The sequence below is a fragment of the Pseudopipra pipra genome, chromosome 1 (genome assembly GCF_036250125.1).
Source record: "Pseudopipra pipra isolate bDixPip1 chromosome 1, bDixPip1.hap1, whole genome shotgun sequence".
Classification (NCBI taxonomy): Eukaryota; Metazoa; Chordata; class Aves; order Passeriformes; family Pipridae; genus Pseudopipra; species Pseudopipra pipra.
This window is the reverse complement of record NC_087549.1, coordinates 13153760-13176027: the sequence shown is the minus strand read 5'-3', so window position 1 is coordinate 13176027 and position 22268 is coordinate 13153760. Positions and strand designations below refer to the sequence as shown.

Genomic DNA, 22268 nt, shown 5'->3' with positions numbered 1-22268 from the left:
CAATACTTACAGGGTGTTAGGTAAGCAAGGGCTCTCATGTTACGTGAACATGCTCAAATTTTATTAAAAATATACCAACCCTAAATAAAAAAGTATGGAATTGCAAGAAAAAGTCTGCTACTGAACCCATGCAAAACCCAAACCCAGACTCAATGCTCCCTGAAAACACACATCAGAATGTGTTGTTTCTTTCAGGAATTAACAATAACAACAGATCTTTCTATATGCCTGTAATATACTTCTAATAAAAGACAAATATTATTGTTTTCTATGTGATTATGCTTACTTTGAACTATTAAAGTAACTAGAGTTTAATTTTACATGAAAGTTGTAAAACCCAGTGATTTCTGTGGGATTTCAGACTGGTGAAGAGGTCTACCTACCCACAGGTTCAAGGCAACCTTGATCTCAGTTTAAAACTAACTAGCACAGTTTAACAGTTTATTCAGTTGTGTATGGATTCCTACTGCCTCCTCCCCCCGTCCTCTATCTTTAGTACTAGTAATGTGTAAAATTCCATGTCCTCATAAATACTCACTCCTAAAGACCATGACACTTTCTCCATCAGGTAAAGACATCCACCATCAGATGTATACAGACACTACAGTATTAATATTTGGAGATTTTTGTACTACTGGAATGCTGTTTGCCCCAGTTTCTTTTGAATTACAAAATTCCTATTGGCTTTAATTACATCTGTCATCTTGAATATTGCAATATCCTTTTCCCCAAGTTTGCTAATTAATATACTCACAGCATAGACATGCTCTTAATAACAGTTACATGATACTATGCTTTTAGTTTCCAATTTAAAGGGCTAGGTAAAAGGAGAGAAATCTGAAGGCTGTTCTATTAAAACTCTTGCCCTTTCAATCCCTTATTGCATGTTTCTACATTTTATGAGTACAAATAAATTAAAATGTATTTATTTGAAACACCGTGAGCCTTAAACATTTCAATTTTTGTGACAAGCTTTGGCTTACGTGCAACTTGCAGACTACGTCTAATGGAGAACAAGTTCTGAGAAAGATTCTTTGCCAGATAAAACATACTTTAAAGATGAAAATCAACAGAGCAATACCACTCCTGGTACTTAGAAGCACAAAATAATTGGCTGAATTTCCAGGAGAAAGTCTACCATAATAGCTGAATTAAGTCCAGTAATCAACAGGAAGCAATTCTAGAACATGGGAAGGACACAGTGCTCCAGAGAAAACAAAGTTTTTAATTACAAGCTATACCAAAAAAACCCTAGAAGAATTTCAGGAGATACACCAGTTTCTCAGAGGTACACTTTGATACTATATCTTCCTTCTACCAGTTCATGGTTTTCTGTTCTGTATACAATATTGTTCTTTTCACCACATGTTATAAAAACATACAAAGAACTTCATCTTTCTAGCTCTGACAGTTGTACAAGTAGTACAGCAACAGTGAATGTACTCAATGCTGCCATAAGAATCATTTGGTCACAGACAAATTAAACTTCCACTGTATGCCATTTGGCTTTCCACTACTGTTCAGCACTTAAAAACATAGAAGTTTAATGTTTTCTTTAAATTAATATACTAACTTGCCTTGCATATTCAAATAAGGAACAGATTAAGATCTTTTTAATAGAAGTATTTATTTTTGTGTACTATGAACCAAAAGACCAAGTCAATTCTAAGACTAATTCAGATCACCTAGAGGTTTCAAGATAACATGTTCCATAACAATATTCTCTTCCCCATGCCAAACTAACTTCTGTGTGCGTGCTAAGCCAGACTTTGAAGTTTTGCTCTACTTAATTAAAAAACATTATTCCACAGTAATAAAAGAAAACTCTATTACATCTAGTGTTTCAGTAACTGGCTTGTAGCATGTACGTATTACTGTATCGAGTATCCCTTACTGATGCAAAGAAAATACGTTCTCAAATACCAACAGCAAGATTTAACTGTGTTTTCTGTCTGAGCTTCTCTTCAAAAGACCATTATTATGCAGACACAATAGCAAGTCTATACGTGCAAGCAGTTGCTAAAAGGCATTCAAAAGGAGAATTAGAACATTTTAAGCCCCTTCCAATCAGTGCCAGCAGCTGAACAAACCAGAACCCTGACACCCCCGGAGGCTCCCTCCCAGCAGCACATTTCCACTGAGCTACTCTGCTTCACTTTATAATCTTCCCTATCAGGTAACATTCATTCTGAACAATTATTGCCCCTTATTTCTCTGTCAAAGGTGATACAACCTCTGAATACTGCAAAGGTCAGTCCTCTCACTGAGCACTTGTTCTTAGCCAAAGGTAATTTCTTTTTTTTTTTTTGGGGGGGGTGAGTTTCTGATGCAGCCAAAAAAAAAAAAAAATCCAAGTTTTGCTTACCTTTTAAATTAGAAACAGAATAACAATTGCTTGAAAACTTTGTCCTGACAGGATTACTATCTGGTTCTACAGATTAGATCTGTAAACATATTTTGCAGGCATTTTAATGAAGAGCTGTAATATTTTCCTAGAAAGTTTTTTCAAGTAATTTTTGTTCCCTCTCAGATCTGAGATTTAGAAGTACATCTTTTAGTCTTTCTGTATCAAGTAGTTAGTAGCCTAATTTTGCAAGTGCTGGTCCCATGCCTATCAGTGGTTTTCCAGCTAAACAAAACTTCTGCACGTTTTATCAAAAACAAACAAGAAAACCCCAAACTTCTATGAATTCCAAACAGCTGCATCTCACCTCACAGGGTTTATATGTTTCCTTTATTTTCAAAAGACTCTTGGCAAAGAAAATGCACCATACCTTTCAATCAGATTTTTCTTAGCAACCTCCAATGGAAATTAATGCTGCCTAATAATCTTCTAAGGGATTATTCCTACCATACAGAATATTAGTATTATATTAACTGAAGAACAGAGTGGCTGTTTCAAACTACAACAACAGTTATGGTGCACCTAAAGAACATATTTAATACTCTTGCATATGAGCGGTCCAAGAATTTACACTAAAACTAAGTCAGACAATAAAAGGCTGAAATATGAAGAAGTTGTTTTTTTTTTCAGTAAGCACTTCCTAAAGTAGCCCAGCACACTCCAACAGATCACAGCTATCCAGAAGAGCACACAACTGAAAATACTAGAAATTTTAAACAGATTCACAGATACTCCCCTCCTCATGCCACCCAATTTAATTCACAGGTATTAAAGGTAAAAATATGTTAGACTATGTACTTTCGTATCTTTTTTGTCATTTTTTCCCTTCCATAAAACCAAATTTTTCTGAAGTGCTGAAAAACTTGGCACAATGAACATGGAACTTTAAGCTCTATACAAAACATGAACTATGCAGACCTCTTTTTGTATTTCCTGCCCCATATTAACATAAAAGATACTTAGCAGTGGAAAAAAAAAAAGTAATATTTTGTCAATCTCAGAGACAAAATTATACATTTGAGATTAAACATTTATGATTGGACAGATTGGGTTTTTTATTCTTTTCAACAAAGAAAAAATGCCATGGACTACAAATGGTTGCCATGGAAGGCTTTCAAGACGTGTCTGGATGAATCTCCAGCGGCGTTATGTGACATAATAGCCAACATTACTTTGAGTGGGAGATTGGACTAGAGATTTCCTGAGACTCCCTTCCACTTGAACCATCCTATGACCCTATGAAAAAAGGCACATGTACATTCAAATTCAGCACAAATCCTACTGAAACAATACCTACCACCTGCAAGGAATACAAAACTGCAAAGTTAGTCGGACAGATACAATGAGGTCAACTTCCATTAAGTGAGAATATCAGATCATCATTGTGTGTTGATATCTTATGAAGGAACTAGAAATGATCAAGGATGATACTACAGTAACCTTATCTAAATTCTGACAACTATACTTACGACTTTTCAGCCCCCCACGAAAGCATAAACTATAGCATTTTGCATCAAATTACTCATTATAATCTTTTTAATTAGCTATTAGCTGTGAACCAGGTTTTCCTAAAAACAGTCTCTCTGTATACTAGAAACAAAACTATAATAGAAAAATATTTATCTTGGGGATTTGTATGTTTGAATTCAGATATACGTAAGTAAAGACAATGCTAAGCAGTACTGCAGTCCTACTATAAACACACACTCTTCGAGTCTCATATAAAGTGAAAATAAGTCATATCCATTGCAAAATCTCTATGTAGTAAGATTACAACATCCTTTTCCTTGGAAGTAGTCTCCTCCATTAATTTACTGCCTTAATTTCTCTAAGAGCACTATTTCCAAAACCAGTGTTGACTCATCTAATGAAGCACTACCAGGATGAGATAGCAGGAGTCATTAAGTCCAAGGGCAGAGAAAATGCAGTAGCCTGTAACACTTTACAGAATGAAGACTTTGATGCCACAGGAAGATACAGTCTGCTTCCTACAACCTATCTAATTCCACTGGCTTCCCAGGAACTGAATTTAACATGATTAAAATGATTAAAAGAGAAAAGAAGTGAAATACAGTGATTTATCAAAACCTCCACATTAACTATGTATCATGATTTCAAGATCCATATCTTACTTAGGTTAGGCATTGTTCTCTTTACAGTACTACTTTTTCAGGTTTTAAAAGCTGGTTCCAAAAATAAAACCTGTTAGTAAAACACCATCACAATTTCATCATTGTCATATCCCAATGTATTTCACGCCAAAACAATTCAAGTAGTAAATAAATACAACAGCTACACATACAGAGCATATCTTGCCAAATTACCATTCACTGCTACTAATTATGACAAAAACACATCTGAGATATCTTTATGAGAGGGACATCTGAATGCTTCATCTTAAATAGAAGAGTTAATTGCTGAGGACTCTCCACAATTCTGTTAAAAAAATAGCGTCTCATTAAATTAGACCAAGACTTGAGCCACATCACCATTTGCTGAGCCTCTGTCCAACATGCCTTAGTTTTTGGCAATGCATCTAATCCTCCTCTGTTTGCAGAGAAATTCATCTATGAGTTTGGCAAGAAAAGAGGTATTTCAGAATGAATGCCAGAAGGTAATTTATAGAACATCCAGTTCTCATGCCCTAACAAACAAGTTGTGTTACACTGCCTCCCAGTGCACAGCATCTGCCTGAAGCTCAAATGAAATGGGTTGAAGAATCCATTTTAGACATGGAACTACCAGCAATTCCCAAAGGAATTACAACTATCTTAGAGGTTGTTCACAAAAGCATTTAAGTTGTTTTTAAAAAAATTCTATACAGAACATAATATTGAACTGTAGGATATAGAAACTGCAATAGCAGAAAAAAAAAAAACAGGCAAGTTCATATGGATTACTTTTTTTATTGATTACTTGCTCAACATCTTGAATAAGGCAGTCTTGGGACAATCCAGGATTTCTAAATCACTGATAATAAGTAACTGACAAAACCCAAGAATTCTGCAGATAAAATTTCTCTAGGAAAAGGAAGAAGTACTTTTATATTTTATATATAAGGTGACTCAAATGAAAGCATTTCAAAGTCAAAATTAAACATAGGTATCTATTAATCTCTGTGGGCCTCAAATCATGTTCTGAAACATTAGTACTTATTCAATACTCCAATGCTGACCATTCAACACCTTAGTAAACGTAATTTCATAACTGTGTAAGTCAATGTACCAAATTGTTCATATCTTCCTCAGTTTTTTAATCAGTACAAACATATGAACACTGATATTCAGGATTTATAACAGTCTAACACAGACAGTTAGTAAAGAGGTTTACATTCAACGTAATCACCATTTCCAGTTCTTTCACAGACCATGAATGCACAGCATTGCAAAACAGATTTTAAAAAACAGCATCAATTAACAAAACCTACAGCTGAATTTTACTGGGAGAAAGACACAGGTGCACTTTCTAAGATTTTTAAGATTAGCATTATTCCTGCTGGGTCTTAAAAAAGCAATAGAGTCCTTAAGCTGAAGCTTAGCTAAGTCAAATTTGAGGCAGTTCACTTATGAGAAAGGTCAGGCCCCTGAAACTAAAAGCAAGTGAATAAGTGGAAAATTAGTGAAGCAAACGAGCTTGATTTGCTCCTTTGGACTCCAGGGAAGAACAACGAAAATACAAATTACAATCTAACCCCGAAAACATGTTGTTTACAAAAACGGTATCACAAGTCAAGCTTTTAAGAATGATTAGCCAAATGTCTGTAATTCAGCTTTAGAGATGCAGGTAACTGATCCCATTTGTTTAGGGGAACTAATTAAGTGAAAAAAACCCAGCTTCACAAATGGAAGGGAAGAAGGGGAAACTTACAGCGGTTGGATCCTTCAAGTGGAGCTGAGTTGCTGTCACTTGTTTGAAACCACCAGGATAACTAGAAAAACAGAACATACATACAAGCTGAATTCTACATGCTCAAGCACAACGTTAACACAGGTATCACTACATCTTGAACAACGGTGTAATGGTATTAGAAGCCCTCAAAAAAGGAAGTTGTTCTCATGAGGCCAAAAATTGTATTTTATTTGAAAGATTCTATCCTGTCAACTATCCAAGTTTGACACCATTTGTAATTTTTTATTCACTTGAGTATTAAAAAGCCTGTGCTTCACAAGCAGATGGATATATCTTTAAAACTGCTTATTAAATATACCACAACAGCTACAGATTACAATGGGAGTAAGATATGCAAAACCTGGAAATATTTCCAGACGATCAAGACTCAAAACTAGTCTGTGGATGACATACAAGACATCCGTATTGAGTAGTACTTATTATTTTCTTACTATTTTAAATAAACCTTAGCAAGACTTGGCATATCTACAGTTGTAAAATTTTACTTTTATTGCAATGGATCCATCTGTCTAAAGTCTATGGGATATCCTGTGGATAACTGCACTAATTCAGATTTATACATAAGCTTTAAATGAATGATAGAGTGAAGTAAGAAATTACACAGAAGTCAGGTAAAGCTGGGTTTCATTTTGATTTAACTACGTTATTAGGTATCAGCCTAAGTGAAATGAAAATAAGCCCAGCATCAGTAAGACGTCCACAGGGCTGCATGGAATTAAGTATTAGTTTTAAGTGTATAATTCTTATGCAAGTGCTTCAACTTACACATCAGTTTTACTGAAAATTTTAAGAAGTCATATTGGGGTGGAGAAAAAAAATCACACATTTATTTCCATCAACTCTGAACAAGAATTTCTCAGCGATTCAGCAAAGAAATTTCAGGATTGCAACATTAGCACCAGCAAAATTAGCTTTTTCAACACGATTTATACATCTCCCAAATGGATACATTTTGACACTTAGAGATTATTATTTATAGTAGTATCATTGTATAAAATAGGAGCACTGATGGGATCACTGCCACACTGTCTGTAATTGATTATTGCGCTCCCATCTGTAAACAAGTTATGTCTGCCAGAATAATATACTGTACACTACTGTATGCAATAACAAAGTGTATATCAGTACATCTGGAGAGCATTTCATTTTTTACTAGTTTTCCCAATTTTTTTCATTGTCTAATTAATTTTATTTATATTTATATATAAAATAAATATGTAGTGTCAATAGAAATATCTTATTACACACTAAACAGAAAAGTCCAGATCATTGTGTCCAGAGGTTCATACAAGACACAACCTGGTTCACCAAATCTCTTTACTTATTCAGTTGTTCTAACTACTTTTGAGTTAGGTGATGTCCCTAACAACAATACACTGGGGATAAAAAAAGGAAAGAAAAGGAAAAAAAGGAAGAAAAAGGTAGAAAATGGATTCATTTTAAACACTGTAATACATGCAATCTAAACCAAAAACCCCCCAAAACCATAAGTAGGAATTCCCTTTTGAACCAATATGCTATAAAAAGACTTTCATTATCAAGAAAATATGACATTGAATTTATCACAAGCTCATTTCATTATATACTATAAATCTTACCCAGTGTGTGAAGAATATACTTTCTGCTCCCACTTGTTACCAGAGAAGGCAATATGTCTTGTATTTATTATGACAACATGATCTCCACAGTCATCTACAAGGTTTAGAAATAAGTGGAAAATATTAAAGACAACCATAGGGGAAATCAACCAAAATAACAACTATTATGTGTGTGATACATATGTAGTAGCACATAAACACGCATTTCATAAAGCTGAAATTTAAAGATCTGAGCTTTTTGAGTCACACTATCCAAATCAGCACCTAAATACCAACCTTAATTACAATATTTTTTAGTACTGTCAGGTTAGAAGGCAGGCGAGAAGTAAAATACCACCAGAGTACATAATTAAATCATTGCAATTATTCAGCTAAGATCTGGAAATGTGGCTTACAGGCAAGCGTATTATTCTACTCAACACATTATGCTGCATATGCACCTATATTTAAAAAAAAAAAACAACAGGGAAAAAAAGGTTAGTTCCAAATGATGCAAAACATTTATTTTATTTCATAAAAACAGTACCTATGTTTACTGAAGGACTGAAGTAAAATAATTCTATTAAATAATTACACTTTAGGGCTAAATATATAAAAGAAAAAAAAAATTTAGTGTTGGGAGGGAGGAGGGAGAAAAGCCCTAAAAAATCCTCCAATAGCTCTGTTGGGAAAACTCCCACATTTTCATCAATCAAACAGAAGTGAATGTTACAGCACATACACATGTTTAGGCTTATATCAGCAACTTTAACATCAAAAGTTTTTTAAGTGCAAAGTCTATAATCTATCACCCTGCCTGAAACAGTTATTTTACTAGATCTTCTATACTAATAAAGTGCTAATAAAACCCAAACTATCTCAAAAATATCATAGAAATATGAGAAAAGAGTAGTTTTTCATTTCAGAAATAATGATCTTGAACAGCTATATAACCCATAACCACACATTCAATCAGCTGGAAAACTATTTGTCCAGAGGTCACTCTCACTTCCATCACTATATTAGAACACAAATATTTGAAGAGACTCACTTGATTAAAACATTTTTGAGTAGATAACAAAGCAGCTGTACAAAGCAGGGCTTAAATTGAGCATGTATTTTTTATAGCAGCACATAATTAATCAATGCAAGTTTCACATCTTATTTAAGTTTTTTTACAATTTTTTAATCTTGTGTTCTTTTAATGCAATTTAAACATCTTCACTGACAGTCCAGCTCTAAAAATACTGTGTGTCTACATAAATATCAGGGAACGGGCATTGGTTTTTTGGGGTTTTTTGTTGGGAAGATTACAGAATAAGCTCATCTAAAGAAATTTCTGCCAACGGTTTTCCACTTGCATGAACACCAAATTAACAATCCGGATACCAAATTAAAAACAAAACAACAAAAACATCCCTACAATGTTATTCGGTCTATTTTTATTTCAAAGACACTAAAAGATTTGTTAGTTCATTAAAAAAAAAAAAGTGTTAAGTACATCAACCACGAATTTTTGCATATTTGGTTTTCATAGGGAATATCAAATGTCTCAGTAGTAGTTACCTCTCAATGTCAATCTCGTGTGTAATGCGAATTTAGTACTGATTTATAGAATACTTCAAACCAAATACAGTTACCCTTGAAATGACTTTCCAGGACTTTATAACTTCATGGACATAGAAGTGTCAAAGATCTTTCCCACAGAAAAATCAAAACCTTCCTCTCAGCATCTGCTTTGTTTTTCAGATAGCCTTAAGTCTCCAGTGACATCTTGTGGATACCACAAAATTTGCAGCAGCAGAACTCTGGTATTTAAAACATCTTTAGACAACTACAAATCCTACCTTCTATTATGAAACAGTTCAAGTATAATTTTAGTATGTACATTTCACATGCATGAACAAACGTCAAGGTTTCCTTTATGTTTCAGTAATGTCTCTTGAAAAATCTTCATGGGTGTTAAAGGAAACACTGGTCCAGCAGTATGAGGGATCAACCTTTTACTATTTATAAAACACTTATTCCTGAGACAGGCACTACAGTACTACAAGTAATGAACAATAGCACAGATACATTGTTACTGCTGAATCTTCTAACTTGCAGAAAAGTAACATGATTGTTTTATTTAAACAAGAAAGTATCTTTCAACAATGATTATGTCTCCCCTAATCATTGTTGAAAGGTTCCAGCCTGATCATCACAGGACGTCTGAGACAGGAAGGGGCCTCTGAAGGTCATGTCATCAGATTGCCCTGCTAAAAGCAGGGCATTTTTTTAAAATCTCCAAGGATGGAGACTCCACAACCTCCTGGACAACCACTTCCAGTCATTCTCACAAATATGTTTCCTGATGTTCAGAGGGAACCTTCTGTGTTTCAGATTGTGCCCACTACTTCATGAAGACAGAACTTTTCTGTACCTTATTCAGAATGAAGAAGCACTCCAAGACTGTGGTGCTGTGTGCATACTGAAAGGTAGCATTCAGAAAATCTAACCAAGAATTGCATCAATGTTTCATTATGTGCACTGTGAATTAAATCTCTACATCTGAAATCAATACAATGAAACATATTTTGATATTTTTTAAAATAATGAAAGCACAACCCACTGTAATTCAGTTACTTAAAATAAACTATAAATTCATAACATGCTTGATATGCATTGGTAAAGAAACAACATAAAGTTGTAGAAGGGTATGATAAAAAAGATGAGAAAGAAAACTAATTAATTTATAATTTACAAGCAAATGAAAAATGTAACCTTTCATATCAGGCTTGATTTTAAAACTGAAATTGGAATAAACATACAAGTGAAAGAAAGAAAATTTGCTTCCAACCACTGCAACACTCACTTAGTGCATGATAAATAGGTTTATGTTTGCCTTCAAGTCTCATCACAGTCGCAGCTGCTATTTTTCCTGGGGGCTGCATCTTCGCATCCAGGAGGTACCAGGCTCTGCCAAAAGTGGCCCATTGCTGAAGAAAAAGAGAGGCAGTACTTAAAACAGTAAAAGCTCACGATACCACAACCCAGCTTCTTTAATTAAATCAACGCTTCTTTTACACTCAAAAATACTGGAAGATATTAATTCCCATCGACACCCCCTTAAAATAACCTTTAAAGGGACGGCGCACCACGATACAGAACGATGTACATGCGTAACACAACTGAAAGGTTACAGGCCCTGAGGATTTTGTTTCAAAAATGCAGATCTCCTGCTGGAAGCACCCATTATCGCTATTCGAGCTGTAACATCGCTGCAGGATATTTAATGCCCAACGTCCCCGTCCCGCCCGGTGAAGGGCACAGCTCTCCCAGGCAGCTCCCGGCCCGCGCACAGCCCCGGCCGCTGCGGGGATCTCTGTCCCTCGGACGTGCCGCACACGGCGGCTCCTGCCAGGGGAACCCTCAGCACCGACACTGGGGCCTGCTGACCCGCTCCCTCACGGCCCCGGGTTCCGAAAGCCCCGGCTCACCTGAGCGGCCTTGGTGTAACTCGCCATCCCGCCCCGCGCCGAGGGCCGGGAGCGCCGGGGCCGCCGCGCCCGCGGGAAGCGGAAGCGCTGCCCTGGGAGGGGCGGCGCCCGGGCGGCAGCGCGGGACCTTCGGAGCGGCCCCGGCCCCGGCCCTGCTCCTGTCCCGGTCCCCGCCCGGCCATGGACCGCTACGTGCTGCTCCTGAGCTGGGGGGAGCGCAGGGCCGCGGGAGGGCCCGGACCAGGTACGGCCGCGGGGTCGGGGCCGGGGCCGCGGGGCCCGGCCGGGCGGGCCCTCCTGGATCCTGCCTCCTTGAACCCCTCCTGGATCCTGCCTCCTTGAACCCCTCCTGGATCCTGCCTCCTTGAACCCCTCCTGGATCCTGCCTCCTTGAACCCCTCCTGGATCCTGCCTCCTTGAACCCCTCCTGGATCCTGCCTCCTTGAACCCTCCCTGGATCCTGCCTCCTTGAACCCCTCCTGGATCCTGCCTCCTTGAACCCCTCCTGGATCCTGCCTCCTTGAACCCCTCCTGGATCCTGCCTCCTTGAACCCCTCCTGGATCCTGCCTCCTTGAACCCCTCCTGGATCCTGCCTCCTTGAACCCTCCCTGGATCCTTCCTCCTTAACCTCCCCCCTGATCCTGCCTCATTAAACATTTCCCGGAGCTGACAAACACTTGCCTCCTTGAACCCCTCCTGGATCCTGCCTCCTTGAACCCCTCCTGGATTCTGCCTCCTTAACCCTCCTGGATTCTGCCTTCCTGAATGCCCCCTGGATCCTGCCTCTTAAACTGCTCCTGGATCCTGTCTCCTTGAACCCTTCTAGGTCCTGCCCCCTTAAACCCATCCTGGATCCTGCTTCCTTGAACCCCCTCCGGATCCCGCCTCCTAAACCCCTCCTGTATCCTGCTTGCTTAAACCCCGCGTTGGTTTCTTGGTGACTTTAACCTGCAGAAACTTTGACGCTGCCATGTAACTCCGTCGTGCGATTCATGAGCAGGACTTTAATGAGAATTTTGCAAAATTTGCCTTTTTAAAACTCCCGTAAATCTGCAGTTGATGGTTCTCTTTAAAAAAAAAAATAATCAGACATAACTTCTAATATTACACCAAACTTTATGCTGTATTTCCAGGAAAGTAAGATTTAACTTCCATAATTCAGTAATTTAAAAGAAAAAACTTTTTTTTTTTTCCAGCTGGAACTGCTGCAGATATGTATCAGTTCCTGAAAGAAAGCTGTAACACATCTATAAACGCAGATGTGAGCGCATTCCCAGGTAAATATAGCAATGGACAGTAAGGGAAGCATTACCGGGGATTGACCTAGGCACATCTTATGATCAAGGGGAAACAAGTCAGAAATAAAAGTAAACCCAAATGCAGTGGTGGGGGACTGCTCCTGCTGCTCCTTTTTCTGTGGAGAATTGATGACAATTCAGCAACTAAGGTATAAGGAGATTAGATAGACTGGACATGAGAAATTAAAGGGAAAGGTTTTGAAAAGTTGACAAATTTCATTCCAGTTGAACAAGGAAAAGTAGAAAAGGGCTTGTTTCTCAAGTCGGTGGGAAGCATGATATTTTCATTGCTCCTATAATATCTTCTAATTTTTTCAGTGGAAGCAATATTTGTCTGTTGGGTAACAATTCAGAATCTTAATCCATGAGTATTTATTAAGTCATTTTATAATCTTAAAGTAGATTTCTTAAGATCTGCTTTAGTACTTTGACGGGCCAGATGTGATAAGTGATAAATATCACCTTGCAGGTTTTGTTCTGTTTTGTTTAATAAATGCTTTCTTAGTTCTTTACTTGTTTTGGATATCTATTGTTGAGCTGTTAAAAGCTTGTCACAGTTGTATTATTGGGATTCGTGTGGGGAAACCACTAAAAGCTCTTAAAATTCATGGAGATGGGAACATTGAGCAGTTTTCAACTTCTGTGCTCTTATTGCATAGAAATGTTGAGAGAATCTCATTTTATGAACTCTCTGAACCATATTTATGAAAGGTGTGATTTAGCTCAGGTATGATACAGATCCTGCAAATAGAAAGCATTATTACCCAGAAGAGAGAAGAGGTAAAAGTTTTTCTTTCTTATTGAAAGTCAGAAGGCCAGTAATAGTTAAGACACTTGCTGAAACACTTATCTACATCGTAACATGTTTAGAACTTAATTACAATGCCAAAGGAAAGTAGAACTCAAGTCATTGTGGCACATTAAATGACTTACAGAGAGTCTTTCAACAGAGATGTTCATTATAATAGGAAGAATAGATTGTAGTGGATCTATTATTTTAAATAATTGCTGTATCTCTTTGCAGCATGTTCAGTGGCTGGTATTCCAGGTGCAAAGAAATGGTATTTTGCAAGTCATGTTATATGCGGTTATTATCAGGTAAGATACACTTTTTTTTTTTTCAGAATATAAGTTCCCTAACTGTCTGCCTCTCTGTAGAGCAAGTTAAAACTGTGATGTTCAAAATTCTTTTTGCTTAATAAAGTCTTTTTGTTTGGTTAGTATTGCAGTTCTGATTGGGAGGAGGTAAATGTTGACACACAGAAAACTGAAGACTCTCTCCAAACAAACATTGATGAATACCTGGGAGCCATACAAAACTTGGAGGAAGATGACAATAACAGTCGGGAGTCACTGTCTCTGACTGAGTATGCATATTAATATTTTAATTGCAAGTGTAGTGATCTGACATTTAACAGTAATAACCCAAGGGAATCAAGAAAATTTAACAAGTGACTACCAAAGCAACAGTTAACTATATTAACTAGTAATCCCTTACTACTACTGAAAATAATTCTATTTTGTTTAACATAGCTTTAATTTTTTTAGTTACAGATGATTTTTATAGGGTAACTGAACAGTTTCCTAACAGCTGACATCTATATACACAGAAAAAAATTACTTGCTAATCCATCTTGAATCCTACTTCCAGTTTTACTGCAGTTTATTTTGATGTCATTAGGCTTACTTCTGCCTCAGTAAAAGAAGAGATAAGTATTTCTCATTCCCTAGGTATATGTTTGTGCAGAGTTTTAAAGTTGTAAGATACTTACATCAGGTAGTCCTCGTTAGTTGTACCTTTTGGTTTCTAAATGATTTTGTTTATATTTTGTTTCTAACCATGTTGCTCTTCATTTTCAGTATCTATGATGAAGCTGCTGAAAGTCTGCATCAGTTAGCTGATAAACTGCCTGCCCCAGGTAATCTCTCTTTAAAAAGCAATCTCATTGGAGATTGTCTTCTTAGTTATTACTCTAAAAACTCGTGTGGTAAAATCATAATCAAATTAAAAAATTCAGAGGATATTAGTTTGTTAGCTGAATTACCTTAATGAAGCTCTTGCAGGTAGTTAAAGAACTGAGCATGGTTGGCATTGCAAATCAGCTTATGGACTAGTTTGCTTGTTTCTTTGGAAGGCTGTATGTCAGTAGAGCTTAAGGTGGATATTTATATAATTAATTTTTCCACCTAAAATGATGTCAAAGTCGTAATAGTAGTAAGCAATACAAAACTCAACAGGAAGTTTTTTATGAAAATAAAGGAAGATGTTGACATCAGGCTTACATCTAAGTTGCCAGCTGACTGCTTGTGGGTGGGAGTCAAGAAGCTGAGAAGAAAAATATATCAGAACTATTGGATTTAGATTTTGCAAACTGGAGATAAGTATCACCTTGCAGGTTAGGGTTATGTAATGTTGCAGTGGTTGATTTGGGATAGCAAAGGAATGTAGGAAGAACGACAATCATAGAATCATTAAGGTTGGAAAAGACCTCTAAGATCATCGAGTCCAACCTTTGACTAAACACCTTGTCAACTAAACCATGGCACTAAGAGCCACATTCAGTCTTTCCTTAAGCACCTCCAGGAATGGTGACTTCACCACCTCCTTGGACAGTCCATTTCAATATCTAATCACCTTTCTGTGAAGAAATTCTTCCCAATATCCAACTTAAACCTCTCCTGGTGCAGCTTAAGACTATGTCCTCTTGTCCTATCACTAATTGCCTGGGAGAAGAGTCCAAGCACCTCCTGGCTACAACCACCTGAAAGGAGGTTGTCTCACCAGACAGTGAGAAAGTCTCCCCTGAGCCTCCTCCAGGCTAAAGAACCCCAGCTCCCTCAGCTGCTCCTCGTAGGACTTGTGCTGCAGACCCTTCAGCAGCTTCATTGCCCATCTCTGGATTTGCTCCAGCACCTCAATGTCCTTCCTGAACTGAGGGGCCCAGAGTTGGACACAGGATTCGATGTGTGGCCTCTCAGTGCTGTGAGAAAGTATATCTAGAGATTAAATCTAGATTATTAAATCTAGAGATTAGAGTGTTAAAAGAAGGGAAATGAAATAGCATAGTTGTATGGGAGACAAGTCTTATCTGTCAGTGCTGAGTGAGAGAGGAGAAAGGTATAGAACCACTGTCACTGAGGGAATGGCAAAATGTTTTGTGTTCATTTAAGAGGAGCAGCAAGGGATGAGCTAAAAATGCATGGAAAGTGTTTTAGATCTCACTGAAGTTACTTGAAGCTGATATTTTAGCCCGTTTTAATGCAATCAGTGGTAATCAGAACTTTTCTATCTTTAAATGATTGAATAATTTACTGAATCATGGTACTTTGAGTCATATATAACTGTTTTTATAGGCAGAGCGATGGTGGATGTAATACTGCAGGCTGTTGAACGAGATGGACCCAAGTTAAAAGACTGCTTACCTGCTATTGGTGCCCTGAAACACCTGAGAGAATGGCACTCTGCACAGATCACTATTGCAGCAAATGATGCAAAAGGGTATGGCATTTATTTCAGGGCTGTAAACAAGGTCACTCCTGTTTTGTGTTAGCATAGGTCAGTGCTTTTAAATAAAAACAGCATCTTGAATATTTTACGTATTTACTTTGAAAATACATAGATTAGTCTATTACTGTATGAGGGCAGGAATTACTCATGCTGATTTGTTGTAAATACATGCCCTAACCAAAGAGGCAGGCAAAAAAACAAGTCCTTTGAACTTCTTGTTTTCTCTAGGAGGAAAAGGTAAAATTTTTTCTCTTCCCTATTGTCTTTAGTGTGCATACAGTGTTTTCAAGTTGTTGTACTATGCTACATAATAACTTGTATATTGATTTTAGTTTTCCAGGTTTTTTTTAAATGAATCCATACCTCTGCTGATTTTACTTAAAATTTTACATTACTTTAATTATCTTTGGTATTACATTTCAGGGAGGAAGAATAGTGTCTGATTTGTCCCTTGTCAAAAAAGAGTATAAATGCTCAATTACTTCCTATATGCTTCTGAAGAATTTATTATTCTGAAGAGTCACTGAGGCTATTAATTCAAGTTGAAATTCAGTCCAGTAGTTTCCTTACTGTCCTCCTCTAATTGACATAAAAAGGCCATGATAAATCACAGTAGTTTGGGGTTTTCCCCCCCCACAGTGAATGATTGTGTGGATACTGAATAACTTGGCAAAGTTACCTCCACTTCCCCTCCCCTCCATGCCCAAAAGATTCAAGTTTGCTTTGTAGAATGTGTGATTAAGCTTAATCCTAAATTAATAAAACTGTTGAAAATTAAAAAGTTGAATGTTCAGTCCTTGGATAGAATAAGCAATATACCTCTTACATAGTACTCTCTGAGGTATATGGAGGATGATAAACTTACTGCAGGGACTTCCATGAGCATTTGATCTCAGTGCTCATTGGTATCATCCTGTGGAATCAGCTTTTGACTGAATAAGTGCTTCTGCTGCCTTTTATGTCATCATGGCTGGGCTTCGCGAACGAGATTTGGGAAAGGCTCTATCCACGTTTGTTATAAGCACGCTGGTGGCTAATGAGGCCAATGTGAGATAGACATGTCCAATTGCAAAAGGCACAGCAGAAAGACTCCTTAGGTGGTATATTCTGCAAGGCACAGTTCTTTCTGTGTTGTCTTTTCTCCTTGAGAGTGATCCTGTGTGCGTTCTCAAAGGAAACAGCAGTGTTATAGATGGTGTGTCTCTAGGCCTCCCGATTTGAGGCCAGGGTGGACCAGTTATGTTGATCAATATGGCCAAGGCTGAGATGTTGTTTCAGGGAGTCCTTGTATCTTCTCTTCGGGGCTCCTCTCTTGCAGCAGCCAGTGGCAAGTTCACCATAAAGCAAGATCTTAGGGAGGTGGTGGTCCTTCATCCTGGAGACGTGTCCTGCCCAGCGCAGCTGTGTTCTCAGTAACATGGCCTCAATACTTGTGATTGCTGCTTATTCTAGAACAGATGTATTGGTCACAATCTGACCAGTGGATGTTTAGGATTGTACGGAGGCAGCGTTGATGGAAGTGTTCTAGGAGACGCAGGTGGTGGCGGTAGATGACCCACGATTCAGAACCATATAAAAGAGTAGACAACACTATGGCTTTGTAAACACTGATCTTGGTACTTTTCTTCAAGTGTTTATTACGCCATACTCTTTTATGGAGTTTTCCAAAAGCACTGTATGCCTTTGCTAACCTATTGTCTGTCTCTCCGTCAATCTTACCATCCGAGGAGATGAGGCTGCCTAGGTAATTAAACTGCTGGACTGATTTGAGCTCTGATTGGCCAATGGTGATGTGGGGATGATGGGGGACTTCCTGAGGTGCAGGTTGATAGAGAACTTCTGTCTTCTTTAAGCTGACTTCCAGCCCAAAGAGCTCAGCAGCGTCTGCAAAGCAGGATGTTAAACGCTGCAGAGCTGCTTCTGTGTGGGCAACAAGGGCGGCGTCATCAGCATAAAGCAGCTCCTGGACAAGATGGTTTAAGGTCTTGGTGTGGGTCTTCAGTTGCCTTAGGTTGAAAAGGCTTCCACCAGTACGATATCAAATGTAGATACCGTCCTGATCATCGAGGTCTGCTGTGGCCCTTTGGAGCATCATGCTGAAAAAGACTGTGAATAGGGTAGGAGCGAGAACGCAGCCTTGTTTCACACCATTAGTTATTAGAAAGGGCTCAGAAAGTGCATCACCATATCTGACTTGGCCATGCTGATCCTCATGGAGCGAGATGATCATTTTAAGGAACTTGAGGGGACAACCTAAACGTTCCAAAATCTGCCACAGACCTTTTCTGCTCACAGTATCGAAAGCCTTGGTGAGATCAACAAAGGTTACATAGAGACCTTTATTCTGTTCCCTACACTTCTCTTGCAGTTGTCTGAGAAGCCTTTTATGTAAAATGAGGCCATTTGGGCATAGAGTATCTCTGGTGAAAGTTACCTCACTTATTCTTCCTGTTCTGCTGATGGTGCTGATTTCACTTAGAAGACAGACTGCCACTAGAACCCACAGATACTGGCTGTTCTCTCTCTTGTTGAATTTGGGTAATGCTTGTGCTGCAGTCATATTTACTCTGCTTAGAAGGTTAACTACAAACCATCTAGAGGGACCAGTGATAGCCCCAGTGATGGCTACCTGGCTTTGCTGCAGCTTCTAGCACCCAACTTTACTATGGTCTGCCTGCAGCTTGCCATTGCCAGTCTTGTTTGATTTCTGTCAAAGTTCTTTGCTGTCACCTTCATGGAGCATGTGAACACCTTCCTTTACAGAGCCTGAATGAGAAATTCTGCAATATTTTTTACTTTGTGAAATACAAAGCTATATATGTCTGTCTTAACATACACAAGACCGTTCAGTGCTAAGAGGTAATAGGTAAATTCAGTCAAACTGCACTTCATGTTAATTTGTAATACTAAATTCAGTAAGATTAATTCCATATTTTTGCAGTAGCTGGCAAAAGATTGCAGACTATCTATCAGCAGACTTTGTGTCTTCAGATGATATCATGAATATTATTGATTTAAAGGAACTCTGGAGAGGAAGGATTCAGATATGGGAAAGAAAGGTAAAATAATTTTTTCAGCTGTGGTAATTTTTAAAGCATCTATGTTTCTCATTTAGAGCGTGTATTGTACAGTGCATTTTAAGCTTTAAGCCAGATTTGGTTTTGACAGTGTAATTCAAAGAACTAGTGTGCAATCTGTCTGGGTGGGTGGTGGAATAACTTGCTTTTTTAGCATGATGAAAGGATAAATGAGGTTAATGGATCAAGATTTGAACTTGAAATCCAGTTGCTCTCCTCTGAAATATTTGTTGAGACAACTTATTGTTCAAAACTATATTGTTTTCTATCTATCACAAATAATTATTATGTAATTGTAAGTCATTGTTGCAAGTGCACATCTCATGTTTCAGCAAAGACTGAAAACTTTGTGACTGTGAAAGGCATTGTTTACATTTTCAGTATTAAGGTTTTGGATTTAGTACTTGGTTATCTAAGCGCAGTACTTTTACTTAGTTTTACAGATCTGATGGAAACAAATATAATACTAATTGTTAAAAATAACAATACATCTAACTGGCTGAAAAGAAATAATTTTTATCTCCTTTTTTGACACATTTATTGTCTTTCTTTCCCTCCAGTTTGGATCAGGAGTTGACTTTCCAGAATTTTGTATAAAAAGCACTTCAGCAAAGACATTCAGCACTGCACATTTAAGTTCTTGCCTTGCTGGTAAAAAAGAGCAGCAATCAAGGAATACTGATGCTTTGCCAGAAGCAAGTATTATTCTTGATCTTTCTTTTACTTTTAGAATTCATCTGTTTTACTTTCCTGAGAAAATTAGTAACTGGGGAAACTCTAGTCAGAACCGAAAGTTAAACATAAAAGTTTGTACTGGATAAGATTGAGGAATGCTTCTTTTGTTCATGTGTCTTATCAAAATAGGTCCTTAAAATTTCATCTGTTTTTCATAGAAATACCATACCAAGATTTTTTCAAGTAGAAATTGAGACTTTGTTCAATCTTAATACTCAAATATCTAATTTATGAATTCTGTATTAAATTAACCTTTTCCACTTAATTTTAAAAGTTTAGGATTTTTTGGGTTTTTTTACACTGTTGCTGTTTCATGTTTTCCACTGGAAGTAGACAGTTGATAGGAACTTCAGAATCATATCTGTTGATGAAAACAAAAATGAGTGTTTATAAAAATTGGTATCAATTATGAATTTGTTATTTCATTGTTAAAATATATACATTTTGGATTGCATTTGTCTGTTCCTGTCAGAACTTATTTTTCTTTGGATAAGAGTTAGAACTCATTTGATGCACGTGGTTGACATTCTAGGAAGTAAGCTTTATTAAACAGAATTAAATACTCTCCTTGGTTTTTATATAATTATGCTTAATATAATATTGTGAATTGTTTTTCTGTTCCTTTATGTCTTTTATACCTCTTTCAGATGTTATCTGTAAGGGAAATGCCCCTAGCAAAACACTTGAGAAAGTTATACTGAGATAACATCATACATTGTGTTACAGGTTTTTTGATTTGATGTCTTTTCAGGTTTTTCATTACTATGGTCCTGCCCTAGAATTTTTACAGATGGTGGTGCTCTCTGATCTACCCTCCATTTTTATATCAGATCTGGAATTTGAACTGTATCCTATTTTAAGGATCTAAACTACTACTGATAATTGTCTGTAGCAGAAAAAAAACAATCAGAATCTACCTGTGCAAACAACAGAGAGATGGGGATTGCAAGGGCTCATTCCATTCTAGCCTGCCAAAATAGTCAGTGATTCTTCACCACTGGATTTTTTTAATTTTGAAATTTAAATTACTCTAACAATGACCAGATAGTGTTGATATTATCACACATATCATTTGTCTGTTGATGTGCATGCTATTTGTGGGAAAAGAATAGAGAAATGTTTTTTTCTGTGTGAGTTTAAAAACCCTGAAGCCTTGCTAGTTAATGAATGTAACATGCTTCACAATATAGGATCATTTGCCCACAAATTAAGTTTTTATTGTGCAGGGGCAAAATCTATGGGAAGATGTAGCAGAGCAGTTTTCTTTTGTGTGTATGCTGCAGAGATCTCAAGGTGTATTACTATTGGTTTTAAATGTATGTGCTTTGGGTACTAGTCTTGGTGAAACAATAGTAGCTTAGGATGTATAAGTCTTCCATGATTTTGAATCTATAAGTATCTGTGGTGAGTTTTGTATGTTTTATGATACTGTTGCATCAAAGCGCATAAAAACTTAAACACTTGCAGTCCTTCTTTGAACTTGATTTGCAAAGTTGAGATGCAGAGTTTTTTGTGAAGACGAGGTTCCTTAAACTGTTCCATTCAGGAGCCTGTCAAGAACAAAGAAAACATCTACACTGCTTTTGGACCAGATTTCTTTTCTCTCTGGGAAGGTGAAAACTTCTTTTTAATTACATATAGCAAAAAAATGGAAGTATGTATATTGTCTATAAAAGATACAGGAATAATATTTTTAAACCTAGTCTCTGTGTAAGCCTCTTCAATATTTAGCTCTAAAGCAAATAGAGCTTTTAAAGATGTTTTTCTCTTTACCTTAGCTAAGTTTTAATCTCTTAAAACATTTTGCAACTTTTAATCATATCCTGACAGATAATTTCTGTGCTATCATAATTTAACTATTGATTTTTTTAGCAAAAGGCTAAAAAGGCACATGTGCAGCCTACAAAATATATCTAGCTACTCTGAAGTGGTAAGCTTTTTTATTTTACATGTGCATATTCTGCATTTACGTTCTGATTTTGGATAAAAAGGGTTCATGAAACATTTATAATCCTATTTTCCCCCTCCCTGCTTTGCCTTGGAATGATAGTGTGATTATTCATAGCCACAGTATTGTTTTGAAGATGTTTTTCCTGAATATCACTTTTACATAAAAGGTGATACATGTTTGTTTAGGGAAGTTTTTTAGTTTATAAAATAAATCTATGCCAATCAAAACAAAACCTGCAATGTTAAAATGCTGGTACAGTTATTCTTAATAACTTATGTTCTTTATTTGCTGTGGAGATGGTATCCCATTATCAGGCTGTATGTTTCATT

General features: G+C 37.2%; 2 protein-coding genes across 3 annotated transcripts in view; one reads left to right on the top strand and one right to left on the bottom strand.

The window, feature by feature from the left end:
* Positions 1 to 11488, bottom strand: part of MRPL13 (mitochondrial ribosomal protein L13) — a 33028-nt gene extending 21540 nt beyond the window's left edge. Inside the window, exons 1-4 of the mRNA XM_064645947.1 lie at positions 11370 to 11488; positions 10745 to 10868; positions 7912 to 8005; positions 6272 to 6332 (exon numbers count right to left, since the gene is read on the bottom strand). Of these exons, the coding sequence (XP_064502017.1) occupies positions 6272 to 6332; positions 7912 to 8005; positions 10745 to 10868; positions 11370 to 11396 (306 nt within the window). The 5' untranslated portion in view covers positions 11397 to 11488. The remainder of the gene's footprint in view (positions 1 to 6271; positions 6333 to 7911; positions 8006 to 10744; positions 10869 to 11369) is intronic.
* A 7-nt stretch (positions 11489 to 11495) lies between these two features.
* Positions 11496 to 22268, top strand: part of MTBP (MDM2 binding protein) — a 30368-nt gene continuing 19595 nt past the window's right edge. The window contains exons 1-10 of one of the 2 annotated variants that reach the window (XM_064645892.1): positions 11496 to 11613; positions 12567 to 12647; positions 13693 to 13766; positions 13890 to 14035; positions 14529 to 14587; positions 16023 to 16167; positions 19121 to 19235; positions 19814 to 19948; positions 20740 to 20834; positions 21535 to 21601. In XM_064645892.1, coding sequence (XP_064501962.1) covers positions 11550 to 11613; positions 12567 to 12647; positions 13693 to 13766; positions 13890 to 14035; positions 14529 to 14587; positions 16023 to 16167; positions 19121 to 19235; positions 19814 to 19948; positions 20740 to 20834; positions 21535 to 21601 — 981 coding nt within the window. In that variant the 5' untranslated portion in view covers positions 11496 to 11549. Of the gene's footprint in view, positions 11614 to 12566; positions 12648 to 13692; positions 13767 to 13889; positions 14036 to 14528; positions 14588 to 16022; positions 16168 to 19117; positions 19236 to 19813; positions 19949 to 20739; positions 20835 to 21534; positions 21602 to 22268 lie in introns of both variants that reach the window. The other variant, XM_064645884.1, reaches the window with a different exon arrangement.